At 50.2% G+C, this 26,752-nt stretch overlaps 1 protein-coding gene across 10 annotated transcripts; it reads right to left on the reverse strand.

The window, feature by feature from the left end:
* Positions 1-184: 184 nt before the first annotated feature.
* On the reverse strand, positions 185-18,589 carry Usp16-45 (ubiquitin specific protease 16/45). Of its 10 annotated transcripts, none has more exons than XM_037225589.1 (16): positions 18,557-18,589; positions 11,161-11,318; positions 10,728-10,864; positions 10,144-10,289; positions 9,174-9,274; positions 8,530-8,636; positions 7,650-7,787; positions 7,028-7,147; positions 6,611-6,709; positions 5,991-6,147; positions 5,320-5,399; positions 4,597-4,744; positions 4,109-4,189; positions 2,352-3,695; positions 1,628-1,821; positions 185-1,052 (listed from the first exon to the last, which is right to left on the reverse strand). In XM_037225589.1, exons 2-16 carry the CDS (start codon positions 11,249-11,251, stop codon positions 573-575), a joined length of 3,423 nt encoding a protein of 1,140 aa, XP_037081484.1. In that variant the 5' UTR covers positions 11,252-11,318; positions 18,557-18,589; the 3' UTR covers positions 185-572. The 10 variants fall into 10 exon arrangements, with proteins under 10 accessions (XP_037081484.1, XP_037081480.1, XP_037081479.1 ...); XM_037225585.1 differs by lacking the exon at positions 18,557-18,589 and adding an exon at positions 17,982-18,514 and having other exon boundaries at positions 11,161-11,306; XM_037225584.1 differs by lacking the exon at positions 18,557-18,589 and adding an exon at positions 15,333-17,971 and having other exon boundaries at positions 9,183-9,274; positions 11,161-11,306.
* Positions 18,590-26,752: the final 8,163 nt, after the last annotated feature.

Raw genomic sequence — 26,752 nt, forward strand, 5'->3', positions numbered from 1 at the left:
GCATAGGTTGGTGCAACAGTACCAGCCCCGTAGCTCGAGACGATGTGCTTGGATATAAGTTTGTCGCAGTTTGTCGGAACCAGTGGGTGTGCGTGCTCTGTGGTGGGTATTGCGAATGCACCGGAGTATGCACCCTCCGCAAAGGGCCCGTGGCTTGGGGGCCGTGTACGCCGGATACCCAAAGTAAGCTGCTTGATATTAACTGTATTGCCCCAATATAAATGCCTGCTACCAGCTACAGCTTCATATTGTCACCTACTGTACAAATTTAACGGCGGATGAAGACATTTCTAGCCGGTGGCATAGCGCCGCCTCCAGGGCCCAGTCTGTTCTAACTGCCGTACAACAGCTCAAACGGCATCACATCACACGCCGCGCACGACTGACCATCGACACCACCTTCAACACTGCGGTGTGAGGCGATACACCACCACACTGGAACAGAGCACCGACGGCCCGGGCGTGCCGACGACGGCGGGCGGCCGGCCCGCGACATTGCCCGCGCACCTCATCTCCAGAACACAACAGCCCTCGCCTGGCCTGGTCTGGCGCAGCGCGGCCCTCCGGACCCGCTACAAGACGCGCTCGTAGAACAGCACATAAGCCTGGCTTTTGAGGACCCTGTCCAGTGTCACCTCCGTCACATGCGTGTCGCTGACGTGGAACCAGCGTCCCGGCTCTGGCTCTGGCTCTGGCTCTGGCTCTGGCTTTGGCTCCGGTTCCGGTTCCGGCTCCGGCTCCGGTTCCGGCTCCAGCCCCTGCTCCTGACCCTGCCCCCCGTCCTGCTCCTGCCCCTGGCCCTGCTGCTCCTGCTCAAGGCCGGGCGACGAGATGGGCGTGGGCAGCACGCTCTGTGCGCTCGCGCAGGCCAGCTGGTACGCGTCGGCCACGAGTTCGGTAAGCAGGCCGGGGTTGACCGTAAGCCGCTCGCTGCGGCGGCGCACGCGCACGTACGCCGTGTAGTGGCCGCTGCTCAGACGGCCGCTGTGCTCCACCACGCCGAACAGCGAGTACAGCACGCGCCGCTGGCCGGGCCGCATCTGCGGCAGGTCCTGGCGGCGGACACCGGTGGCACGTCAGAGCGAGCGGCGCCGCCGACTGGACACGCCGCACAGGCTCGCGCACGGCAGACTCGCACCGGTCCTTTTCGTATCAGTGCAGAGCGAGGGGGGGAAGTCAAACAGACCAGGACTAAGAGCTCAAAATGGCGGCGATGGTAAATGGACGCGAGACGCGCACTGCTGATCGATGATAGATCTTCAGCGAGCTAACAGCGACTTGGAAGTACTGATCACTTACTTGACGTGTCATGTGGCACCACTTTCATCGGGTGACGCCATTGGACCGCTCTACTGTTGTTGATTGCCGTAACCATAACGGACCGGTTGATGCGTGAAAAACGCATCCACGTCCGCACGACCGAGGCGTATACAAATTGTACCAGTCTAGCACATAAGGCAAACCACTTATGAGGCTTACCGAGTGAACGAGGGTCAATTCGCGGAGCAAATAGCACCAAATAGACATCAAGTCCTAGAAACGGCTGGCTGGAGAATAAGCCTGTTGCGGGCTGCTCGCCGGGAGGTCAGCTGATTGGCGCGGGTGCGGGCCCACCACCATCGCGTACCTGACAGATGGAGGAGCAGAACGGCGCCAGGTCCAGCCGCTCACCGAACTGCACGTGCCGGTTGACCTTGCGCAGGCTGAAGCTGCACACCTCGAACCGCTTCAGGTGCACGGTCAGCACCGGCGGCACGCTGTACACCAGCAGCTGCTTGCTGGCGTTGCTGTAGACGGTGCCGCCGGCCGACTCCTCGCCGCCTGTGACGCAGCGGTGCATCGGAGTAGTCGGCGTGGTGGGTCTCACACGACAGGTCGCCACCAATAGCACGACGCGCTGTCGCAAGCAACGGGGCCGAATGCCCAGGTAATGATCCGACAGCAAACTGGGCCTGGTTAAACGGTACGACCTATAACTTTTACTCTGTCGATGACAGTTACGATATACAACGATCCATCTGAGTTCAATTCGACGAGCCACGCAGCAAAGGCCCGCATACATGCTGCAGACAGACGCATCGTATCCGACCCGCTTCACCAAGTGGTGGCTAATCCCCTTCCCCGCCCTATCACACGTGCCACCCTCTGACCGATACGTCCACAGCTGTCGCGCATTTGATTTAATCAATAGCCTGTATCTGCCTAAACACGGGGTCCATAACCCTTCCACACGCCAAATCACTCATCACGCGCTGCGACCTTCCCCTCCCAGCTGTACCGTGTTATGCAGTAATAAGGCCCATCATCCCAGCCCCTCTCCTCCCTCACGTCGTACCCGCCCGCGTGCTCACGGGCGTTCTCTGCGTTTTCTCCCGCCTTGCCGGCCGCGAGCCGGCGGTTGCGCAGCTCGGTACAGCGCTCGCAGCCGAACCGGTTGTTGCCTGCCAGCAGCTCGGGCGCCGTGTACTGGTTGAGGCAAGTGAGCAGGCTGCACTCGCCGGGCTCCGCCTGGTACCGCGCCGACAGCGTCATCAGAGCCCGGCTGAGCCACTCAGGGCGCGTCAGCGGGCCAGGAGCACCTGCGCCGGCGTCCAGCGCGCCAGCCGGCCAGTCTCCTGGCGGCGCCTCGCCGCTCGGGGCCGCCGGCCAACGCTCGGCGTGGACGTCCGCGGTCGGCGACGCCGTCCGGCTGTCCCCCGCTTGACCGTTTACTGGCACTGTCTGGGCGACAGACGGCCCCGCCAGGCCGTTCGGCGAGGCTGGCTCACTGTCCACCGTTTTTCCACTCGGCGAAGCTCGCCAACTGTCTGGTCCGAGGTCGACGCCATTCGCCGGCGCCGTCTCATCGTGTTCGATATCGCCGTTGGGTGAAGCCGTCTCGCTGTCTGACCCCTTTTGACCGTTGGTCAGAGTGGTCTGACCGTGCGAACATGCCCCCTCCCGCGGTGTAAACACACCGGAACCGTTCTGCGTGGCTGCCACGCCGTCGCCCGAGGCCGGGTGACGGTCCAGGTCGGCCGCGGCGCCCGGGACAGCGGCCGAGGGGCTGGTCTGCAGCGCCGCCCGATCTCCGGCCGCCGCCGAACCGTCAGCACCGTCGATGTCGGGCCATGCAGCACGCTCCCGCAGCCCCGGTCCGCTGTCAGCCGAGGCCTCCCAGCCGCGGCGGCGGTCGTTCTTAGCGGGCGACGCGCCGGTGCCATCCGGCCGCAGATCGGGCCCGTCCACCGGGGGCGGCCTCGCCGAGTCCCGCGGCGCCGAGAGATCGAGCCTGTCTACTGGGGGCGGCTCCGCCGAGTTCCGCGGCGCCAAGAGATCGGGCCCGTCCACCGGGGGCGGCCTCGCCGAGTCCCGCGGCGCCGAGAGATCGAGCCCGTCCACTGGGGGCGGCTCCGCCGAGTTCCGCGGCGCCGAGAGATCGGGCCCGTCCACCGGGGGCGGCCTCGCCGAGTCCCGCGGCGCCGAGGGATCGTCATCGCCCAGGCTGAGACGCGCCATCTCCTCGCAGAGCGCGCTCGACGCCAGCACCGACTCCGGGCGAGCGCCGGCGCGCAGCGTCCGTCGACCGTCGGCCGCGTAGCCGGCGGCGGTAGACGGCGGTGCAGCAGCGGCCGGTGCCAGCTCTAGGTCCACCAGCAGGCTGTCGATGGCCAGGTCCGTGTCACCGTTGTCCTCCTCGTCGGCGTCGCTCTGACCTGCGGCACGCAGCGGAGGCGGTCGTTCACCGCATGGGCGATGGCGCGTCACGGTGGACACGAACTGCAAGCTGTGTTCCGACGGTACTTTGCACTGTTCTGCACAGCAAACGGATAATGGGCGACAAGTGCGACACAAGGCGCTCGAGGACGACCTACGGCATACATTCTAAGCCTGGAGGCTGGTGGAAGGCGAGCACCAGCCTCATGGAGTAAAGACCGCGGCCATATCTCACCAGGATTCTGACTCAGGACTACAGAGGCAATCAGTCTCCCGTCGCCGCCGGCGGGAGACAGCCGAGTCTTCCGCTGGCACCGACGGAACTACCTCCTGCAGACTACAGACACCAAGACTGTGTCCAAACAGACCACAGATAACTCCGAGCCGCACAAGCGTCTTGCAGGAGCCGTACCTTCGTCCGAACCGGCGTCAGAGCCCACAACCGGCTGCGCGCTGCGGTCCCGCTCCGGCCCGTCCCCCACCGACGGCGCACCTGCGGGATGGCAGGCAATCGTCGGTGACGCTCATCACGTGTAGCACGCACCATCGGGGGCAGCGTGATGAACGCCACGCGCGTTCCGCTGTGACACGTGCAGCAGCCGCACACGTCACGAACTCGCCGCTATGTTGCAAGTTTTTCATGTAGACGTTCGATACCGATGTGGGGATAAGGCCAAAGTCTGACAAGGGAATGGCTGCAAAATCGAGCATTCATGGGTACCGCCCTTCTTTACAGCCCAGCTTGCGGGTCGATATTCACCAATGCCGAGGAAGCAAAGCAAAAAGCGCCCCAATTTACGCATGTTTAAAGCCGAAAACCTCCCGTTCCCTTACACTCCGCACTCCGCACTTGTGCCGCGGTCGGGCCGACCCAGCAGGCTTGTCAGGCGGGCGCCTTACAGTGTTGGCGGCGGCGTTTGGCGGCGCGGCGCTCCTTCTTCTGGCTGTGCTTGTACGGTCGGGCAGCCGCCTCCTTGCTACGCGGCGTCAGCACGTACTCGCCTTCGTCGTCCGCCCCGCTGCCGCACAACTTCCGCGGCCGGCTCGGCTGCGGCGCGGCGCCCGTTGCCATGGCGACGGTCAGCGGCGAGCGAATAGACAGTGGGCTCAGCCTCAACATTAACTGGAATATATAGCTTCCATGCTTGACGGGATGGACATGCCTGAAGGGAAATCTTGGATATGAATAGCCTCCCAAGTGGTATGAGGCGAGGTTAGGGGAAGGCCGAGACCGTGTCTATTTGCAGACGCCGCATTCACCCTTTTCAATACACGATATGAGTAAAAACGCAATAACAGAATCTCATCCAGCGTGGATATGCCGCTTTCATGCGCCCATTTCCTCCTCGCACATTCCAATTTTAAGCTTTCTTCAGCCTTCCTATCAGACGTAAATGCAGCGTACTTTGAAGTAAATCATTTAACTCTTGCAGAACACAGCATGCATACAATGAACTAACTTTGCTTCAAACCACTCTCCCTGAAACCCGAGAAGAAAACTTGAGCCACAATAAAATTCGCTAGCTAGGCTGCACCAAGATGCACGGGATAGACAGCATCCTCCTCAGCACCGAGCAGCCCGGACGAGGAGCTTCGCCCGGCCGGCACGAGCTAAGCACGCACCTTATCCTCGGCGACGGGCAGCGAGAGGTCGAGGAATGGCTCGAACCGGTGTGTCCGGGTCATGCAGGCCTGGCACACCACTGCAACAAGCACGGCCCCGGTCAGCGGCGTGCCGCCGAGCCCGACCGGTCCGGCCGCGGCTCCCTCATCAGCCCCGCCGACACACCGGCGAGCGGGGGTCACCGGCGGGCGGCGGGTCACCACCCCGTCGGGGGGTCTGCCACATCCGACAGCTGCCCGGCGTCACGGAGCAAACGCGCGTCGGCTGCAGCATCAAGCATCGTTTACAAAGATCTGGAGCATGTTCGCGAAGGAGGTACCTGCACGGCACATGCGACGACAGTACCGCAGAGATGGGCGACGACGGTACCGCAGAGATGGGCGACAACGGTACCGCAGAGATGGGCGACGACGGTACCGCAGAGATGGGCGACGACGGTACCGCAGAGATGGGCGACGACGGTACCGCAGAGATGGGCGACAATGGTACCGCAGAGATGGGCGACGACGGTACCGCACAGATGGGCGAGGACAGTACCGCAGAGATCAGTGTCCAGGCAGGTAGCGTAGGCGTCTAGCGGCAGTGAGTACAGCCAGTACTCGAGCTGCAAGATAGCCGACCGCCCGAAGGCACACCCGGCGGGGATGGCGAGGGGCTGGCTGTGACCCACCTAGGCTGACCAGCTGTCCGCTGAAGATGGAGTCGATGGTGGTGTGCGACACCTGGCGACCGAGGACCTTCAGCCGCGCGCGCACGTCCGCCTCCACCGTCTTCGGGTCCGTCTTGGTCGGCAGGCCCAATGCCTGCATGATCTGCCGCTGGTGACGCTGATGGGGGGGGGGGGGGTCAGTAGACGGCGAGCGCGTGCGTGTCCGACAGGCCTGAAGTGATCACGCAAGCACGTGCGCAATGGGCAACGGCACAGCGACCAGCCTTGAATGCTGACGCATGTGTGACTGTTGCTGTCTACCTGCGGTCACCGCGGCTATGCGGGAACCGTCGGCCGGAATTTCAACGGGGCCGACGACCGTACAGGGAAGAAACCTGTCCACCAGACGGGCTGCTGGGCACCAAGCGTCTGAACACCGCTGCCGCTGACCACAAGCCCACCCGACTGCACCACTCCATATCGTGACTCAAGTCTTGAATGATGATGATGATGATGACCGCAGGCAAGCATGCTTCTCAGGCTATGATGGCGTCGGCCATCCTCTGTACCAGCGAGAGCGGACGGAAGGGAGGGAGTGGGGTGGGGTGGGGTGGGGTGGGATGTGGGTGGTGGTGACGTACCCGCAGCTCCTCCAGCCGCACCTGCTCCATCAGCGCGCGCAGCAGTTCGTGGGCGTCCTGCTGATCCGAGCCCGCGAACTGCGGCACTTTGAGTGCGATCTGCGGAGAGGGCAAACGTCAGGCCCGGTCCCGACGGCGGCCGGCAGGACGGGCAAGGCAGAGGTGCGGCACGGCGAGTCTGAGCACACGAGCCGTCGCTGGGGGCGGCACGCATCGACACGCTCTACGAGAACGGCCGGACGCACAACCAGCGTCTGCGCCCGCCGCCCGACCAGGCGCCGCAGACCGGCCGCTCGTTAGACGGATGAACAAACAGAATGAGCAGACTGAACCGAAAGACTGAGCCAACAGGCTGAACACACAGACTGGAAGCCAGCCGGTCGGTGGAGCCACTGCACACGCGTCGGTGCGGGTTACCTTGCGCAGCAGGTCGCTGGGCGAGACGGTGGCCGTGTTGCCGACCGTGTGCATCTGCTTCAGGAAGTGGCAGAGCGAGGCGGTCAGCGGCCCCGTCTCCGGCAGCACCAGCTCCATGCTCTGCCACACACACACACCGCCAGACGCGGCACTGAGACATGCTAGACTGCGCCGACGGCGTGGCGCCAACCCCAATATGCCAGCCCTGTGGCCGACAGACGACATATAAACGCGGTACTGCCATGCCCGTCACCACAGATAAATGGTCCGCCGCCGGTAGATCAACCTTTGACTGCTCGCAGACCGATGTCATAGCTGTCGGCACGAACGTCCGGCTTCGCGGAGCAGCACTAAGTCTCGAAGGCTTGGCACCTCCCAGGAAAAGCGTCACCAAAACTGGCTCACGTCCAACCGAAGACGTCCGAACTCCCGCAAGGAAGCCCGCACCACGTGCGCGATCACAACTGCTGCCGATCAGCCACCGCTTGCAAAAGATCGCCAACCGGCGCGTCCCAGGCTTCGGGGACGCCTGGCCTGGCCGTGTAGAGACACCCGGCCTGGCCGTGTGAGGACACTTGACCCGGCAGTGTGAGGACACCTGACTCGGTCATGTCCGACTCACCCGTCCGTCCTTCTCCCGCAGCATGACGCGGCGGCCCGCCCGGCTGCTGATGTCCAGGTAGTGGGTGAGGTAGTGGCACTGGCTGACGCACTGCAGCACCGAGTTCAGGTAGCACGAGTTGCCCAGGTTGATGAGACCCTGCAGCATGGGACGCATGTGGAACAGCGTGGCCAGGGATTGGCCGGACGGGTCAGGTAGGGGCGGGTACACATTGCACGAGGCAGGGCTGTTAAGCTTATGTAAGGATACGCGCGGCACGGAACAAAAGACGCAGGGCTGTCAGTATTCGTGCAGGATGGAGTGAAATCAAGATGACAGCAGCAAAACCATGTTGTCAAATAGGCCTCCCGTTGTGAACCTTGGTGGGAGGCACAGCCAGAATACATCGATTCTGCTCTTTTCATCCAGTCGTCCGAGCCCCGTGTCATGTGATACAACTGTAAGGCATGGTACACTGAGCTCGGCCGACCGGCTGGATACGCTATCCGCGCCCAATGAGAACGGAAGTGAAACGTTTCAGAGTCAACAGCTTTGAAAATGTGAAAATTGCACTGCTTTGAGAAGACAAGGGAAGCTAGTGGCCAACAACCACACTTAACCTTTACCGCCAGTTTTCACTAAAAAGGCACAGGGCCAAACCACTTAAAACACCCCAGCCATGTTGTTGAGGAAAATATGTAGGCAGCAGTATGTTAAATATCCGCTGGTAGTAAAGGTTGAGTAGGAACAGAGTGACAAGTGACGAAATCCAAAGTATGAAAATACTAGACGAGAACGCCTACTCGCGACGCGTAGCTTAATTCTTTTTAAAGTTGAGGAGCAAGCGATTTGCAAACTAGAGTGTTCTGGGCATATTGGTGTGAAGACCCATCAAACCTACCTTGACCTTGGGCAGAGATTCTCGCCCCTTTTCTTGAGCCGCTTTGTCTTTGACCGCCACGTTCTTGAAAGACCTGGTGCCCGTGACCTCCTCTTTTGGCGACGAGGCTGGGGAAGTGAGGCGCAATACTCAAGCACCTTCATGAACTTCTATGTTTCGTCATATCCAGGGGAGCCACAACACGAAAGAGGATGATTCTACCCGTCCAGGTTCATGTTCGAGCCGCAGGTCGCCTCCGCTTTCACTGCATTGCTCGCTGGAAAAATGCAATGCAACTAAGCTCAAGCCAGCGTTCGTAGTGCTGGAAGATTCGCAGGGTTCACGATACATGTTCATGATCAGTTAGTTAGGGAAGAGTGTAGTGCTGGCGCTATCGTCGCCACGGCGCGCACTCTGGGTGTGCTGCATCCTGCACGCAACGGTACCACAACACAGTACACAACGTCAGCTTCAGAACGGACGCTATGCCAGTGCCACAATAAAGACGTGTTGTCTTCCATAGAACAGCGCGACTTGGCTCTCACTTAACAGCGATTTAATCCAAATCGAAGTAAACAGAAGTTTAGGCAAATCGTACAAATGGTAACATATGCGAGTGTACATGCATCTAAGCATTGCACAGTCGCATCTGCCAGCGGTCGCACCTGACGTACGCAATGTGCCATCCTTCCTGCGTATAAACTGAACGGCTTCGTGAAGCTTCTTGTTACTCTTCAGCGAGACAGTCATGTTACAGGTAAAACACCTGAACAAGGGAAAGTTAGATGGTGAGGAATCGTAACAACATGACAACACCTTTAATCATTATCTAATACATTCACGGGGACAGCATCACACTTTGTTCACATATCATTTATGCCTTCTCAATACAACGACGGATCATTAATAGTGACATAATGCAAACAGCCAATGGTGACATTAAAGCAAACATTTCAAAACATTATCTAAGACGGAACACTTTGTTCTACACTAACAGCTGTGCACTCCTCATGACTGGCATGGGCACTGTTCGGCATTGAGGGATCTGATGGCAATACGCCTAGCTTACAAACAAAAATTAGGCTGAGCCAAAACTAATGGCCCAACAGTTCTGCCTTTGGCACCATCACCTGAACATCATTCCGAGCTCTCAAATGTTGCTGTAACAGCTAACAGATATCAACACAGGTGCTGTAATGTGTCCCCATAATAAAGACACAAGATGTGTAAGCAGGCTTTTTGAAGTCATGTTTGAAACATTTGACCCAATTTGTTTTACATTAGATTACCAAACTTTACACAGCGGTAGAAATCTGCCACCCTGGAGAAGGTCTCAGTGTCATTTTTAGCTATATGTTTGGAATGGACCCGATTTTATCATTCCATACTGCTAGTAGTGCTGCACATTGTGATAAGAAGTGCAAATTACGAACAAAAGCGTTTAAAATGTGTCCAATCTTTTATATGCACACAAGCATATATAATTACCCGAAGCCTGTAATTTGATGGCGCTGAGACTTTTTTGCCTTCGGTCGCCAGAAACGTGCCCATCTGTGTTTTATTGCCCTTTGTGTTTCCCTCGGAGACTGAGCCCGCAGCGTCGTCAACAGTGGCCAGCCTGCCTGACTGACCCACCAGGCCCCCCATCTCTCCGTGTGGACGGCCAGCGTGTGAGAGTCGGAGCGGGGCTTGGCGAAGTGGTGTGCGGCGTGGCCGGCGCACCCCTGGTGGCCGCACTGGAGGCACAACCAGACGCCGTCCGCCAGCTGACCAGAGCCCGTCTGCGTGACACACAGACATACATACACTGGGGGTCAGGACACAGGCGGCCCACCTCAATGTCATGTGTCAGATGACAGCCAACACCATTGCACCCACGCATAGCGCAGACAGACACCGATGCCGCAGCTAGGTCCCTGTGCCACAACAGACACCAACAACTTTCCCTGTGCTCACGTGACTATCAGTCGTGACTGAGAAGGATTGATGAAACACAGCACTGTGGAAGTCCAGGCACATGTAATGCAAATGTAGGCACACAGCCATTACGTGAGGAGGGCGGGCCACGGTGATTCAAGAAGCGAGCCCCCCCCCCCCCCCGCACACTCACTCACGGAGACTGCTCCGTGACGCACGCACGTCACAGGTCGCCAGCCACATGGCACAGTCTAGATCTCAACCAACTGGACGGAGGCTACAACCGACAGACAGCGGTGCACCTTCTCCTCATCCCCCGCGGCCGTGCAAGCAGACGACGTCTTCTTGTCACAGACGCCGATCCGACGACCCGCCTTCAGCTGACGCTTGATGTCCGCCAGGCTGACACTTTTGCCCACATGTTGGCACATTGTCTTTTCTGGAAACAAGGCCTTGATCAACCAACCACAGGCTTAACAGCATTGTTCAATATTTTTTTTCAGCATGAATGCCATGAGTGTAGCTTACAATATGACACTGAATCAAAAATGGCAAATGTGCTTTCAGGTGATGTTAAAGATGGCATTTATGCTTTGATTAGGCTTTGCAGAATGCCACACTTGTAATAAATAAAAAACACTTATTTCAGGTATGGAATATTCATATATGCATACATGAAATAGCTAAATTAGATATTATATACATATATAATTCATTAAGGCAGAATATGCATACTTGTTTCTGTCTCCTCTTGCAGAGGTGACTCAGAGGACTCCCCCAGGTACCGGCAGTTATCAGGTGTGCAATGGCTGATGCTCCTCACCATGCTCTCCAGCAACAACAAATAAAACTGTCTTGGTTGATGTGAGCTTAGGATGCATCTGCCAAAATAACTGATAAATGCATGGAGGTTACACCCACACAAAGCTAATGATAACAAATGAGTCAAACAACATATTTAGCAAGCAATGGACCAGTAACATTACAGTAATAATAAGGAACTATGATGCACTCAATTTGACACCAGGAATGAGGCAGTAATGTCTGTCGCAAAACAAAACTTGAAGGCTTGACACTTGACAATGTACTGTGGTTGAGTGCAGTGGAGAGTAAGCCAGTGCAACAGTGACTTCAAGTAGTCTCAGGCACTCACTTGTGGTGCTCCTATGCACCATAAGATGGTGGTTACCACTTACTTTTAGAAACTAATTAATGTTTGTTACACTGGAACAGTTAAATGGCTAAATATCTCAATATCAGCCCATGTACCTAATACAGCAAGCAGATAGACCTTTGTTCTTCAGGATAACACAGCAAACATGCAATTGTGATGTTAAAAACATGAACAACAAATACAGGGCCAATATGCCTGGTTTCATGTTAGATGGGTACATGGATGAAACTGTTGATTGCTTCTTGGCATGTCTGCAAAGAATTCATCCACAGCACTGAATGCTTATGACATTGGTGCACTAAACCTATGGCGCACATATGCCAATCTCAAGCCAAGACAAAGTATGTTAAAATTTGTATTATCATGCTTGATCTACATGCATTAAAATGAGTGGCTAACATGTGCCGGACTCAAGGCTCTGAAATTACTGCTGTACGTATATTGAAATTCTTGCTGGGATATCACTGCGAGCTGTAATGTATCTTTTTTGATGATCTGGATTAATAAACAATAAAATGTTTGGATTAATATGGCATCTTCTATAAATTGCAATGCTGTCAAGGTGAACTGATTGTAGGTTAGACACTGCTACCAAGAGGGCACTGTTTCCTAAACAGTGTTTCCAGCCCCCACCTCAAACTTGGAAAGAAAGTGGGCAAAATATGGAGAACAGTCAGTCTGTTGGCTTATCTTGTTGGTACAGAGCATCATTTTTTACTGCTGAACCCTCCCAACCCACTTTGCACGACCAATAGTTCGCAAAAGAATTTACTCCGCAAATGCCTACACAGCCTGCATTTTGACTTTGCTCTCTCACATGTTGAATTCAGCTAGGCCAAACTGAGCTGATGTTATCTTTGTTACATTAGGGTGGTATGGTTAAAATTATTTTTGCATCAAAATATTTTGAATCATTTTGCTCAAAATTTGCTTTAAACAATCATCATCTGTGGGAATGTGTGTGGGCATGAGAAACATGTGATTTTTGAAATCTGGCCCCTGGACACAAGACATCAGTTCTTTTGAAGGCAAACATCCACACAGTCCAACTTATATTTCCCAGAATAAGTTTGCACAGCCTCAAAGTCTTGTAAAGTGCTCAATGTTCTGAATGGAAGCATGCAACTGCAGTTTTCAAAGAAGGGACAGGGATGAGCCTGTGCCAAAGCAGGCTCCAAAGTGAGCCATCCTCTCATTAATACTACCATGAATCACAAACAAACCAATTGCTGATGCCACACATATTTTTCAGAGGAAACAAACTGCATGATGTATCCAAAATTCTGACAAAACACAGAAAAAACCTTCCACCCAAATGCAACATGGGCCAGCAGAGGACTGACTGGGAGGTCTTGTCCAATTATGTACCAAAAGTGTCATATTCTGTCAAGAAAGCAACATATCTGGTATCTTCCATGATGCAAGAAAACAACAACAAAGGTACAGAAAGCTTCCAAAGTAAGCCAAAGATTCTGAGGGTCCTACCAAGTATGGCCACATGTGCAAAAGATGTAGAATTTGAACAGCCATTTACCAAATTTGTTCATTATTTAAGGAAAAGTGTAACAAGAAATTGTACTGTTCTCAGTATAAGCACCATAATTACCTTTTTATGTCCCGCTACTAATCAAATTTCAAGTTACAATCTGACATTCTTACAGAAACAACCAGAGTTTTGTACTTAATGCCATCATGTTTTCAAACTGAAAAAGCAGACACATACCTTCTTATAATTACACATGATGCTCAAATCCTTCGCATGGTGAGATGCGGGCCATCGGTGGGTGATGTCATACAGTGGTTAGCGAGGGTGGGACGTTCAGGTTGGGTGATCAACTTAAGTGATATAATTGTTTCTCATCATCCACAGCAGGCTTTTCCATGCCTTTAAGTGCCTGCAGAACTTTCAAACATGCTTATGGTGCTTCTTATAATGTTACAATGTATCTTATTTTGATGCGGAATCACATCACACGTGTTTAAAGAATGATAAACTTCTAAATTTGGTGACGGCGAATGAATCCATGCATTTTCTAATGCCTGTTAGAACTTAATCAAACAGATGATGCTGTCAGAAAGCAGATACAGTTCCTATTCCCTAGGTATGAATCAGTAGTTTGTGTTGTCTAATTACATAATTTAATGATGGGCTGTGCTTTAACTTTTCAACCAGCAGCATGTCTTTTAGAGGGAACTTTTCCAAATGCTGTATTATGTTTGCTGGGGGTACATTTGCTTTAGGTATATGTGTATCAATCTGAAGGATCGTCAAATTGCCTATTGCAAGGTGCCAAATTAAGGCAGGTATCTAAACATGGTATAGGTGTATGTAAATGTAGACCATGCCTCCAAAATGTTGGAACATTATTCAGTTATAGTTCTGGATGTATGTTGGCTACATCAGGTACTGGTGCCTGATACTCCACCTACCAGGACCTTCTCAAGATAACGTGGTGCAGACAGTACCTGAAATTTGGTTTTGGCTCTTGGGGGAGAGAACAAAAATATTAAAATCACAGCTTGTAGTGAGAACAAAATAACCCAAGTGAATTAGTGATGCATTCACAGCTGGCACTAAAGGACATTCTTTGAAAGAGGATGGCAGTAAACACCATGCTTAAGCTGGTCTCAGTGATTGCCAATGACCATTAGAAATTGGCTGCTTGCAATTCTTAAACTTTCTATTTTCCTAAAAAAGTGCTTCCTGGTCAGGGTATACATTGCTACCTCATGTTAAAAAGAGCATTGTACATCAATCATTGCTTCTAAGGCAGAACATATCATACTTAATCATAAAACGGGTCATCCAAATGGCTGCCGTGCATGTGCGGCGTTCGGGAGCTCGCCATCATTATTATAAAAAAATTCTGGGTAAGAGCATAAATCTACCTGTTTTGTGATTATTTATGATATGTCCTGCCTTAAACATGACGAATGGTGTACAATGATTTTTCCTAATGTTAGGTAGGAAAGTACACCCTGACCGAGCAAAGACTTTGCGGCAATGCGATACCTGCCTAGGCTTTCACTGACCCAGACGTACTTAACATTGGAACAAGTGTGTAGTTCCCTATTTGGCTGGATAGGATGCCCCCTCCCCAACTGTGAGAAAAAACTTTGTCAAAATGAGGGAGAACATGATTTGCTCGATTTAAGAGGGGCAAAATATTTCTCTGCTCACCCGCTCCACTAAATTATATAAAAAACACCCCACCTGAGACGTCAGGCTGCTGCGTGATCGGGGCACGGACGCCAACGCAGCAGGGGCGGAGGAATTATTTCACCCCCACAGAGCAATCCAGTCGCATATGGTTACGTTACGGCATATAGGCATCAGGCTAGCATCACGACATCTAATCACCGGCGTCGAGTCTGATACAATACTTATCTCAGTGTATGACACAGAGCTAAATTTAAACATCGCCCTTATCTACACCGCCTACCAGTCGCGCAACACCCCTCCTCGTGCGGCCCCTCCGAAACTAGGTAAAACAAGGTCGGTAGGCTACATAAGTGGCGCGCACGCAATAGCAGTCAACGAAGCACTCGATCATCTGCAGCGGTTCGGGGAGGACGCGCGCTGGAGGCTGTAGGTGAGATTATCAGTCAGTGGATTCTTTTGATTGTGTTTGTGATTGTGTTTTTCAAGTGTCTTCTTTATTCCGTTGCTCATTGACAGACTAATAAAGTTTTCCAAATCTAGAGCTGGGTTCGGGTGGGAATTAGCGCTGACCGACTGAATGGAGATATGGTAGTGCATAGTCGGCCTGGGAAGCGATCCCGAGCTGAAGATGTGGTGGAGAACGTCTGGAATGACGTCGTGGACCGCAATGCCGGTTCGTACCTGAGAATAACCTGGAAATGCGGAAAACTCATGAGATCAAAGGGATGGCCATGGATTCAGGCAGGACTTAGGAATATTATTGGTACACAGACCAAGGTAGAGAAGGCAAGCTTCCTCCAGGATGGAAGCCTCCTAATTGAAACAAAAAACCAGAACCAAACTGAAAAACTTCTGAAGGCATCACCACTGGTGGGAGAGGAGTGTGAGGTCTGCCGTGACCCCAAACTAAATTTTAGCAAAGGCACTATACATGGCTATAACCTAGTGGACCTCACTGAGTATGAGATCATTCACTGGTTTAAGGAGTTTGGTGTGGTGGGAGCAAAGAGGTTTACAAAAAATGTGGGAGGAAGGATTGAGAATACCCCTACCATACTTCTCACATTTGGTGTACCAACTTGCCCCCCAAAGCTTGAACTGGACTACATAACTTATCATGTCAAAAAGCATGTGCCCAACCCATTAATTTGCTACAGATGTGGTAAATATGGGCACCCGGAAGGAAGGTGCACAAATGACCAAAGGTGCCTGAAGTGTGGTGAGCATGTGCATGAGGGCAAATGTGAAGCAAAGTGCATGAGTTGTGGTGCGGCAGGGCACACTTGTCTGTCACATGAGTGCCCTGTGCGGATCAAGGAAAAAGGTATCTGTACCCTAAAAGTTGAACATGAAATCCCCTATGCTGAGGCCAGGAAACGATATAATGCTAGCCACCAACGCCCTGCTCGAATGGCATGCTCCACTGTGACATGTGCCCCAACTGAAAACAAAAAAGAGGAATTGAAAGAGAAGGTGGAAACATTGGAGAAAAAGACAGATGAGATGACAGCTATTCTTGCAAAGATGGCAAAACAACTTCAGTCAGACAAGGGAGCAACCATTTCATATGAGGAGCAGAGCCAGCAAACTGAGTCAGACAGGGAGACACATGATGAGTCCATGAGTGAGGAAGTGGTGCACATAAATGAGGTGACGACATGTGGTGAAAATGAGCAAGCGACAAAGAAGAAAGAAGACCAAGAGGCAGACCAGGAGGATACATGGAAGAAGGTCAAAGGTAAGAACAAGACCAAGAGCAAGGAAGGTAAGGGGCATGAGATGGGTATCAATGGCACAAATGATGAATATTTAGCTTCCCAAAGCATTGGAAGGAGGGGTAGATCGCTGGAGAAAATTTGTGCAATATCTGCTACCAGAAGGTCATGGGAGGAGGGGACATAATTTTCCATGGATATTTGTGATGACTATTGATATCTTGTCGCCTTGAGATAATGCTGATATTTGTGGTGTTGATGGTCACAATGAGATGATGGGCATTGTCATTTTTGTTATGTTGTTGCTTCTTGTTTGTTTGTTTCTTGTTTTTGGGGGGCTTGGTTTGGATTTGGGGCAGGAAGAGTGGTGATGTGCTTGGGTAAATTAGCATGGCCCTAAGCATTTTGCAATGGAATTGCAGAGGAGTTCTTTCAAAATGGCCAGAGGTTAAACCAGTGCCCAAGAGAGAATTTGGCATTATCTGCCTTCAAGAAACCCATTTTCTTCCTACTGACAGGTATGATTATCAGCTGACTAATTATACATTATACAATGGGTATGGAAGTGTAAATGGAAGGTGAGGAGGGGTTTGTATATATGTTACCAACAATTATCCACATTTCCAAATAAATGTGAATACGCTACTACAAGCTGTGGTTTGTTCAGTGAAGGTTGGTAGAACGTGATTATGTGTGTGTTCACTCTATTTACCACCCAGTGAAACAGTAACATTACCTGATTAAGATAATTTAATTTCTCAGTTACCCCAGCCATTTATCCTATGCACAGATGCCAACAGTCGACACTACATGTGGGGCGCAGACCGATGCGATCAAAGAGGTAAACTGTGGGAACATGTGATACAACAACATGCATTGCATATTTTGAACGGTGGATGTCCAACAAGAATGGATGATTATACTGGTCTTTGGTCACACATTGATTTAACCCTCTCATCCAGCAGTATAGGTCAGTACATGACATGGTGTACTGACAATGATCTGCACTCCAGTGATCACTGTCCAGTGTATATTACGTTCAAAAGGGATCAAACAACGGAATTTAACCCGAACACATTTCATGGGTGGAATCTGAACAAAGCAAAATGGACGGAATTTACGAAAAAATGCGATATGCGATTTGATGAAACAGCTGGTATCGGCAACCTTGCGACTATGACTGAGACTATAGTCAGACTGGCAACGGAAACCATTCCTCAGAAAACCGGGAAAACAAAATATAGCTGCCCTTGGTGGAACGAAGTTTGCAAAGACGCTATTCGAAGTCGTAAAAGGGCACTTAACCGATTTAGACGGAATCGACAGAATTTCCACCTTATGGAATACAAACAAGCTAAAGCAAAGGCCAGGCAGGTTATTCTTAAAGCCAAAAAGAACTCGTGGGAAAAACTTCTGCATGTATTCAACCACACCACTCCTGTACAACAGCTGTGGGGTATTATACGCAGATTTACGAAAAAGGAGAGGACACAAAGGCCGCTACCTGTTAAGAACATTGACGGTGCTATTATTGATGACCCTGAAGAGGTAGGAAATGTGTTGGGAAAATACTACTCCAGTACTTGTGCTTCCCAGAACTACCGACCAATTTTTAGGAATCATTTAAATGAATTGATACAAGAAATGCCAAACTTTTCTTCTGACAACAACGAAGTATATAACGCCGTTTTCACCATGGATGAGCTTCAACAGTTCATTGCATTATGTGGAAACACCTCAATAGGCCCAGATAAAATCCATTATGCTTTCTTCAAGCATGTGAATGACAATCAGTTAGAGGAAGTGTTGAAAATGTTAAATTATATATGGTGTTCGGAAAGCTTTCCGGTGCAGTGGAAACACTCCATTATTGTTCCAATTATGAAACCTGGTAAACCGGGCGATAAACCTGAATCATATGGACCGATTCAGTTGACGTCGTGTTTCAGCAAATTAATGGAAAGGATGGTGGCCAAAAGACTTTCATGGTACATAGAAAATTGCAATATAATATCAGAGTATCAGTGTGCTTTTAGGACGGGAAGATGCACCTCTGATGGTATTCTTTAAGTACTTAACCTTTTTTTAGAAGAAAGATCTCCACCGCGAGCGTTTTACGCGCAGTGCGGCACGAGCTCAACCAGCTCGCGTTAGCAGGATTGCCCAACTTTGAAATCATACAATCCAAACGACATCTTTAGCACCAAAAATAAAGAGCAGGCAATTAACATTATTCACTACGTCGTTTCGACCACTGCTACTCACAATGCCCGCATGATTGCCTATAATCTTCAAGAAATAACCATCTGATAATATAATTAATTCGGCCACAAACAGGTCATATGATTTTTAACACGCAGACAGCCGACGATTTATAGCATGTACTAAAAGGGCAACATAAGCACCAAATTACGTACATTAGAGCAATCAAGAAAAGTATCCCAGTTCTTCACATTCCTGTCTCGAATTGATATTTCCAAACAAGCAGCACAGAGAAAAACCCAACAATGTCAGCGGAACTGAAGCATTTCCAGCAGTCTTAAAAAGCGGACCAAGCCACGGGAACCAAACACCGAAGCCAAGCCAACGTTTTCGGTACGGTACATTGACGTCTATTAGCGCAATGCATCTCATACACGGGTCCGGATAATGTGATTCACACTTATTAGGACCAAACACATCGTGACGACATTGTCGCTTAAACTACAACACTTGGGTTCAATTAATATGACTACTCCGTTGCCGTGACATGCTGCCATCATGTCGTGCAGAGGGACTGTCGTAGTACCCTCTTAAAGCAGTGCACCTCTTGTACAATTCCAACGAGCAAGGCTTGAAATCGCTCTGACATCCAGAGACATACTCTGCCGAGATCATATGCCAACAGCCACCCTAAAGAAACGGATCAAGCCTCGGGAAACGAAGACTGAAGCAAGGCCAGCGTTTTCGGTACGGTACATATACGTCTGTTAGCGTAGCGCACCTCATACACGAGTCCGGATAATGCGATTCACACCCTTAGAACTGAACACGTCGTGCTGACAATGTCGATGGAGCTGCAAGACTTCGGTCCGATGAACAAGACTCATGCATTGCCGTGAGATGCTGCAATCATGTCGTGCAGAGTGACTGTCGTAGCACGCTCTTAAAGTAGTGCACCTCTTGTACAATTCCAACGAGCAAGGCTTGAAATCGCTCTGACATCCAGAGACATACTCTGCCGAGATATTATGCCAACAGCCACCCTAAGCAAACGGATCAAGCCCCGGGAAACGAAGCCTGAAGCAAGGCCAGCGTTTTCGGTACGGTACATATACGTCTATTAGCGTAGTGCACCTAACACACGAGCCCGGATCATGCGATTCACACTTATTAGGACAAAACACATCTTGCTGACGATGTCGGTGGATATGCCAGACCACGGTCCGATGAATAAGACTCATGCATTGCCGTCAGATGTTGCCATCATTGGCGGACAGAGTGCAGTAGCACCCTCTTCAAGTAGTACACCTCTGGTATAATTCCAATCGGCGGGACCTAAAAACCGCTCTGACATCCAAAGAAATTCTCTACCGAGATAATATGCCAACAAAAATCCTAAGGATACGGACCAAGCCTTGGAACCGAAGACTAAAGCTAGGCCAGCGTTTTCGGTACGGCACATATGCGTCTATTAGCGCAGTGCACCTCATGCACGAGTCCGGATCAGGCGATTCACACTTATGGAAAATAAACACATCGTGCTGACAATGACGGTGGAACTGCGAGACTTCGGTCCGATGAATAAGACTGATGCATTGCCGTGAGATGCTGCCATCATGTGTGGACAGGCTGTAGTAGCACCCTCTTAAAGTAGTACACCTCTTGTATAATTCCGATTGGCGAGACCTAAAAACCACTCTGATAGGCAAAGACACACCCCGCCGAGATAACATCTCGACACGAACCCTGAGGAACGAAGCCAAGCCCCGGGAACCGAGGACCGAAGCAAAGGCAACGGTTTAGGTACGGTACATATACGTTTAGTCGTGCGGGGCACCTGAAACAAGAGCCCTTATAACGCGATTCACACTAAGTAGAAATAAACACATTGTGCCGACAATGTCGGTTGAGCTGCAATACTTTGACTCAATGAATAAGACTCATGCACTGTCGTGGGATGTCACCATCATGTGCGGACAGACTGTAGTAGCACCTTCTTAAAGTAGTGCGCCTCTTGCATAATTCGTTGGCGAGACCTAAAAACCGCTTTGTCATCCAAAGACACACTACCGAAATAATGTGTCAACAGCAATTCTAAGGGAACGGACCAAGCCCCGGAAACCGAAGACTGAAGCGAGGCCAACGTTTTCGGTACGGTACATATATATATATATATATATATATATATATATATATATATATATACATCAGCTCAGCGTACCTTATACACGAGAGTACTTCCTCGGTAGAAAATGTTATTGGATGCCGCAGCCGTTTTGAGGTCTCGACAGCTGGAATAATGCAAGAGGTACACAACTTTAAGAGGCTGCTTCTACGGCCAGTCCGCGCAACGTGATGGTGATATCTCACGGCAATGCATGGGTGTTGTTCATTGAACCGAAGTGTTGTAACTCAACAGACATTGTCCGCACGACGGCTGGCTGGCTGGCTGTTGGCATATTATCTCGGCAGAGTACGTCTTTGGATGTCAGAGCGGTTTCTAGGTCTCGCCAATTGGAATTATACAAGAGGTGTACTATTTGAAGACGGGTGCTACTGCAGTCCGTCCGCCAATGATGGCAACATCTGATGGCAATGCATGAGTCTTATTCATCGGACTGAAGTCTTGCATATCCACCGACATCGTCAGCAAGATGTGTTTGGTCCTAATATGTGTGAATCGCATGATCCGGACTCGTGTGTGAGGTGCACTACGCTAACAGACGTATATGTACCGTACCGAAAACGCTGGCCTTGCTTCAGACTTCGCTTCCCGGGGCTTGGTCCGTTTTCTTAGGGTGGCTGTTGGCATATTATCTCGGCAGAGTATGTCTCTGGATGTCAGAGCGATTTCAGGACTTGCTCATTGGAATTGTACAAGAGTTGCACTACTTTAAGAGGGTGCTACGACAGTCCCTCTGCACGACATGATGGCGGCATCTCACGGCAATGCATTAGTCTTATTCATCGGACCGACGTCTTGCATTTCCATCGATATTGTCAGCACGACTCGTTTAGTTCTAATAAGTGTGAATCGCATTATCCGGACTCGTGTGTGGGGTGCACTACGCTAACAGACGTATATGTACCGTACCGAAAACGCTGGCCTTGCTTCAGTCTTCGTTTCCCGGGGCTTGGTCCGTTTGCTTAGGGTGGCTGTTGGCATATTATCTCAGCGGAGTACGTCTTTGGATGTCAGAGCGGTTTCTAGATCTCGCCAATTGGAATCATACAAGAGGTGTACTACTTGAAGAGTGTGCTACTGCAGTCCGTCCGCCAATGACGGCAACATCTGACGGCAATGCATGAGTCTTATTCATCGAACCGAAGTCTTGCATATCCACCGACATCGTCAGCAAGATGTGTTTAGTCCTAATAAGTGTGAATCGCATGATCCGGACTCGTGTGTGAGGTGCACTACGCTAACAGACGTATATGTACCGTACCGAAAACGCTGGCCTTGCTTCAGACTTCGTTTCCCGGGGCTTGATCCGTTTGCTTAACGTGGCTGTTGGCATATTATCTCGGCAGAGTACGTCTTTGGATGTCAGAGTGGCTTCTAGGTCTCGCCAATTGGAATTATACAAGAGGTGTACTACTTGAAGAGGGTGCTACTGCAGTCCGTCCGCCAATGATGGCAACATCTGACGGCAATGCATGAGTCTTATTCATCGGACCGTGGTCTGGCACATCCACCGACATCGTCAGCAAGATGTGTTTGGTCCTATTAAGTGTGAATCGCATGATCCGGACTCGTGTGTAAGGTGCACTACGCTAATAGACGTATATGTACCGTACCGAAAACGCTGGCCTTGCTTCAGTCTTCGTTTCCCGGGGCTTGATCCGCTTCCTTAGCGTGGCTGTTGGCATAATATCTCGGCAGAGTATGTCTCTTGATGTCAGAGCGATTTCAAGCCTTGCTCGTTGGAATTGTGCAAGAGGTGCACTACTTTGAGAGGGTGCTACGACAGTCACTCTGCACGACATGATTGCAGCATCTCACGGCAATGCATGAGTCTTATTCATCGGACCAAAATCTTGCAGCTCCATCGACATTGTCAGCACGATGTGTTCAGTTCTAAAAGTGTGAATTGCATTATCCGGACTCATGTGTGAGGTGCACTACACTAACAGACGTATATGTACCGTACCGAAAACGCTGGCATTGCTTCAGTCTTCGTTTCCCGAGGCTTGATCCGTTTCCTTAGTGTGGCTGTTGGCATATGATCTCGGCAGAGTATGTCTCTGGATGTCAGAGCGATTTCAAGCCTTGCTCGTTGGAATTGTACAAGAGGTGCACTACTTTAAGAGGATACTACGACAGTCCCTCTGCACATGATGGCAGGCATGTCACGGCAACGGAGTAGTCATATTAATTGAACCCAAGTGTTGTAGTTTAAGCGACAATGTCGTCACGATGTGTTTGGTTCTAATAAGTGTGAATCACATTATCCGGACTCGTGTATGAGATGCACTGCGCTAACAGACGTCAATGTACCATACCGAAAACGTTGGCTTGGCTTCGGTGTTTGGTTCCCGTGGCTTGGTCCGTTTTTTAAGAATGCTGGAAATGCTTCAATTCCGCCGACATTGTTGGGTTTTTCTCTGTGCTGTCTGTTTGGAAATATCAATTCGAGACACGAATGTGAAGAACTGGGATACTTTTCTTGATTGCTCGAATGTACGTAATTTGGTGCTTATGTTGCCCTTTTAGTACACGCTATAAATCGTCGGCTGTCTGCGTGTTAAAAATCATATGACCTGTTTGTGGTCGAAATTATTATATTATCAGATGGTTATTTCTTGAAGATGATGGGCAATCATGCGAGCATTGTAAGTAGCAGTGGTCGAAACGACGTAGTGAATAATGTTAATTGCCTGCTCTATATTTTTGGTGCTAAAGATGTCGTTCGGATTGTATAATTTCAAAGTTGGGCAATCCTGCTAACGTGAACTGGCTGAGCCCGTGCCGCACTGCGCGTAAAATGTTCGCGGTGGAGATTTTTCTTCTAAAAAAGGTGAAGTACTTGAAGAATACCGCTCTGATCATCTAATTCGACTGGAGTCTGAGGTCAGAAGAGCTTTTTTCCACCATAAGTATACATTAGCGGTCTTCCTTGATTTAAAGAACGCATATAGTCTGACATCAAAGGTGGCACTCCTGACGAAAATGTACCAACTTGGTTTCCGAGGACACTTAATGCATTACCTAAGGTCTTATCTAGGTGGTAGAACCTTTCAGGTGAAATGCGGTGTACTTTCCAACGTATGTGAGCAAGAAAATGGACTTGTGCAGGGTGGGGTGATATCCCCTATTCTGTTCAACATCATGATAAACGACATTTTCAATGATGCCCCCAGAAATATGTCCAACGCGCTGTATGCTGACGACCGTACAATGTGGGTGCAAGGAAGAAGGATTATGCCATTAATCGAGAGAATGCAGACAGCATTGGATCGTGTTTGTGCATGGGCAGATAAATGGGGGTTTATTTTTTCGCCTCCGAAGAGCAACGCCATTATTTTTCGACGGTTTATGAAGGAGCGGGAATTAAGGAATATACCGGAACTCAAGATTTATGATCAGCATGTGACTTACTCTGAACAAGTGAAATTTCTCGGGGTGATGTTAGACTCCAGACTCAACTTGAGCAAGCATATTGAGTACACCAAGACAAGGGCTCTAAAACGAATATCAATTCTAAAATGTCTGGCAGGCCGAGGATGTGGCGCTGATAGAGCCACCCTCTTAAGAATCTACAAAGCGATGATCAGACCCATTTTGGAGTACGCATGCCCTATCTTAGATGGGCCAAATAACACAGCGATCGAGTCATTAGAATGTGTTCAAAATGCGTGCCTACGTATAGCAACGGGGGCGTTGAGAACTTCGCCCATCCTTCCATTACAGGTCGAAACAGATATTCTTCCACCTCGATTGCGACGACATGAATTGACAATGAGATACTGCATGAAGGCACGAGGCGAGGACAGTCATCCGTGCCAGAGGCTTACCACTGAAACGGCTTCTTTACACCAAGTGGAAAGAGAATATATGAAAAGAATCTCCGGTTTTCCACTGTACGAAAGAATGACAAACATATGTAATGAAATAGAATTCGACTTCCCTCACAACCTAGAGACAAAGAAAGCTTCCATACCACTTTGGAAGCCGCGCAAATGTGAAACCAAAACACTGACAAATGAAAATAAGAGTGCTCTGGATGTACGTCAAATTCAAAATGACTTTTGTGAACTAAGAGCGGATACCCCTGTTTTTACCTATATTTTTGCGGACGGTTCAAAAACTACTGAGGGAGTGGGCGGTGCCTACGTCCACGGAGAAAGCTATGCTCGATTTTAACTGCCAGCAAAATGTTCAGTGTTTATTGCTGAAGCCGTGGCTATATCTCACGCAATGGAATATGTGGAAAATGTGGAATATGTGGAAAAAAAATATGTGGAATATGAAAAGGGTATACCGAAATGTGTAATATGCACTGATTCTTTGTCGGTGGTCACTGCACTAAAAAATTATACTTCTAACCATCCGGTGATGATAAATATTTTTGAAACCTCGCACCGTTTACTAGAAAAAGGATTCGAGATTAAAATAATGTGGATTCCAGGTCACTGTGGTATAATAGGAAATGAAATAGCAGATGCGCAGGCAAAGGCGGCAGTCCTGTTAAACGAAATACTTGAAACCCAAATAGGCTACAGAGAGTACTTGCCGATTTTGCACTCTGCTATGCGAAATTCTTTCAACAAAACCTGGCATAGGCACGGACCCCATACAACACTGAAAACGGTAAAAGAGAACATAGGACAATGGAACTCCTCAACGAGGATCAACCGGCGCGAAGAAATCATCCTACGCCGACTACGACTAGGACACACGAGATATACCCATTCGTTCCTTATGGATCGAGAACCAAGACCTACCTGTGAGAACTGTGTGTGCCCTCGAACAGTACAACATATGTTAGTGGAATGCCCATTATTTGCGCGTCAGCGACGGCGTATTGTGGAAATCTGTAGCAAACATGGAACGCCACTTTGTATGAAATCGCTAATTGGCAATGATTATCCAGTTCTTATTGACGAAGTGTTTAAATTCTTACGCCTTTGCAAGCTTTTGAAAGAGCTATAGTGCTAGTGCATGATTCTGCGTGCGCATGTATGACAAACGTGAGACTTGTAAAAGTGTGGTGTATCATGTGTATGCATACGTTTTTCTTTTTGTTTTTCCTTTTCATCCACCACGTAATATGGCTACTGTTTGTGTCGTTCGCCATTATTTGAATTTCAATGCGAGGTCACAAATGTGCTCAAGCCTTGTGAGGCATCGTTATTGGTGGACGGTGGTATGAAAGCAGTGACTGATTCATGTTTCTGTGTACGTGTGTGTGTCTGTGTGTGTGTGTGTATGTTTGTGTGTGTGTGGTCATGTGCGTGTGTGAGCTCGCTTCCATCTTTATTATTTTGCCATAACTTTATATTGCTTTGTAGTTTAGCATTAACAGGGGATACCCCGTAACGAGGCGAAAAACGATGAAAGACCAGCGACCAACTCGTCGGGCTGAGCGAACCGTAAGGGTAGACGCGAACTGATTGATAATGTAGCAATATATAGATATTTAAATGCGACGCATGGAGAGCAGATTCTGCGCCAGAGTGTAAGAAAACAAGCGTGCGCGCCGCCGCGGTCCATGTCGTGTCGCGCGTCACTGGAATTGCGAGATCCTATGCTACACAATGTATGGAACCAAGGTAAACCATTCGTCGTGTTTAAGGCGGAACATATCGTAAATAATTTCAAACAGATAGAATCATGCTCCTACCCTCGAATTTTAATAAATACGATAGCGAGCTCCCAAGCGCCGCACGCACCGCACCGCACCGCCTCGACTCCCAAGCGCCGTTTCTGCGTTGTTGCGAAAGCACAATATTTCTACTTATCAAGAACCATAAAACATCTACGGGACCAACGTAACAATAATAAAGCAACCAAAATCGTTTCTTATCGAGTTAAGGTACATTTATGAAACGCACAGGCCAGAATAGTCCAGA

The sequence above is a fragment of the Pollicipes pollicipes genome, unplaced genomic scaffold (genome assembly GCF_011947565.3).
Source record: "Pollicipes pollicipes isolate AB1234 unplaced genomic scaffold, Ppol_2.1 Scaffold_5724;HRSCAF=6776_pilon_pilon_pilon, whole genome shotgun sequence".
Classification (NCBI taxonomy): Eukaryota; Metazoa; Arthropoda; class Thecostraca; order Pollicipedomorpha; family Pollicipedidae; genus Pollicipes; species Pollicipes pollicipes.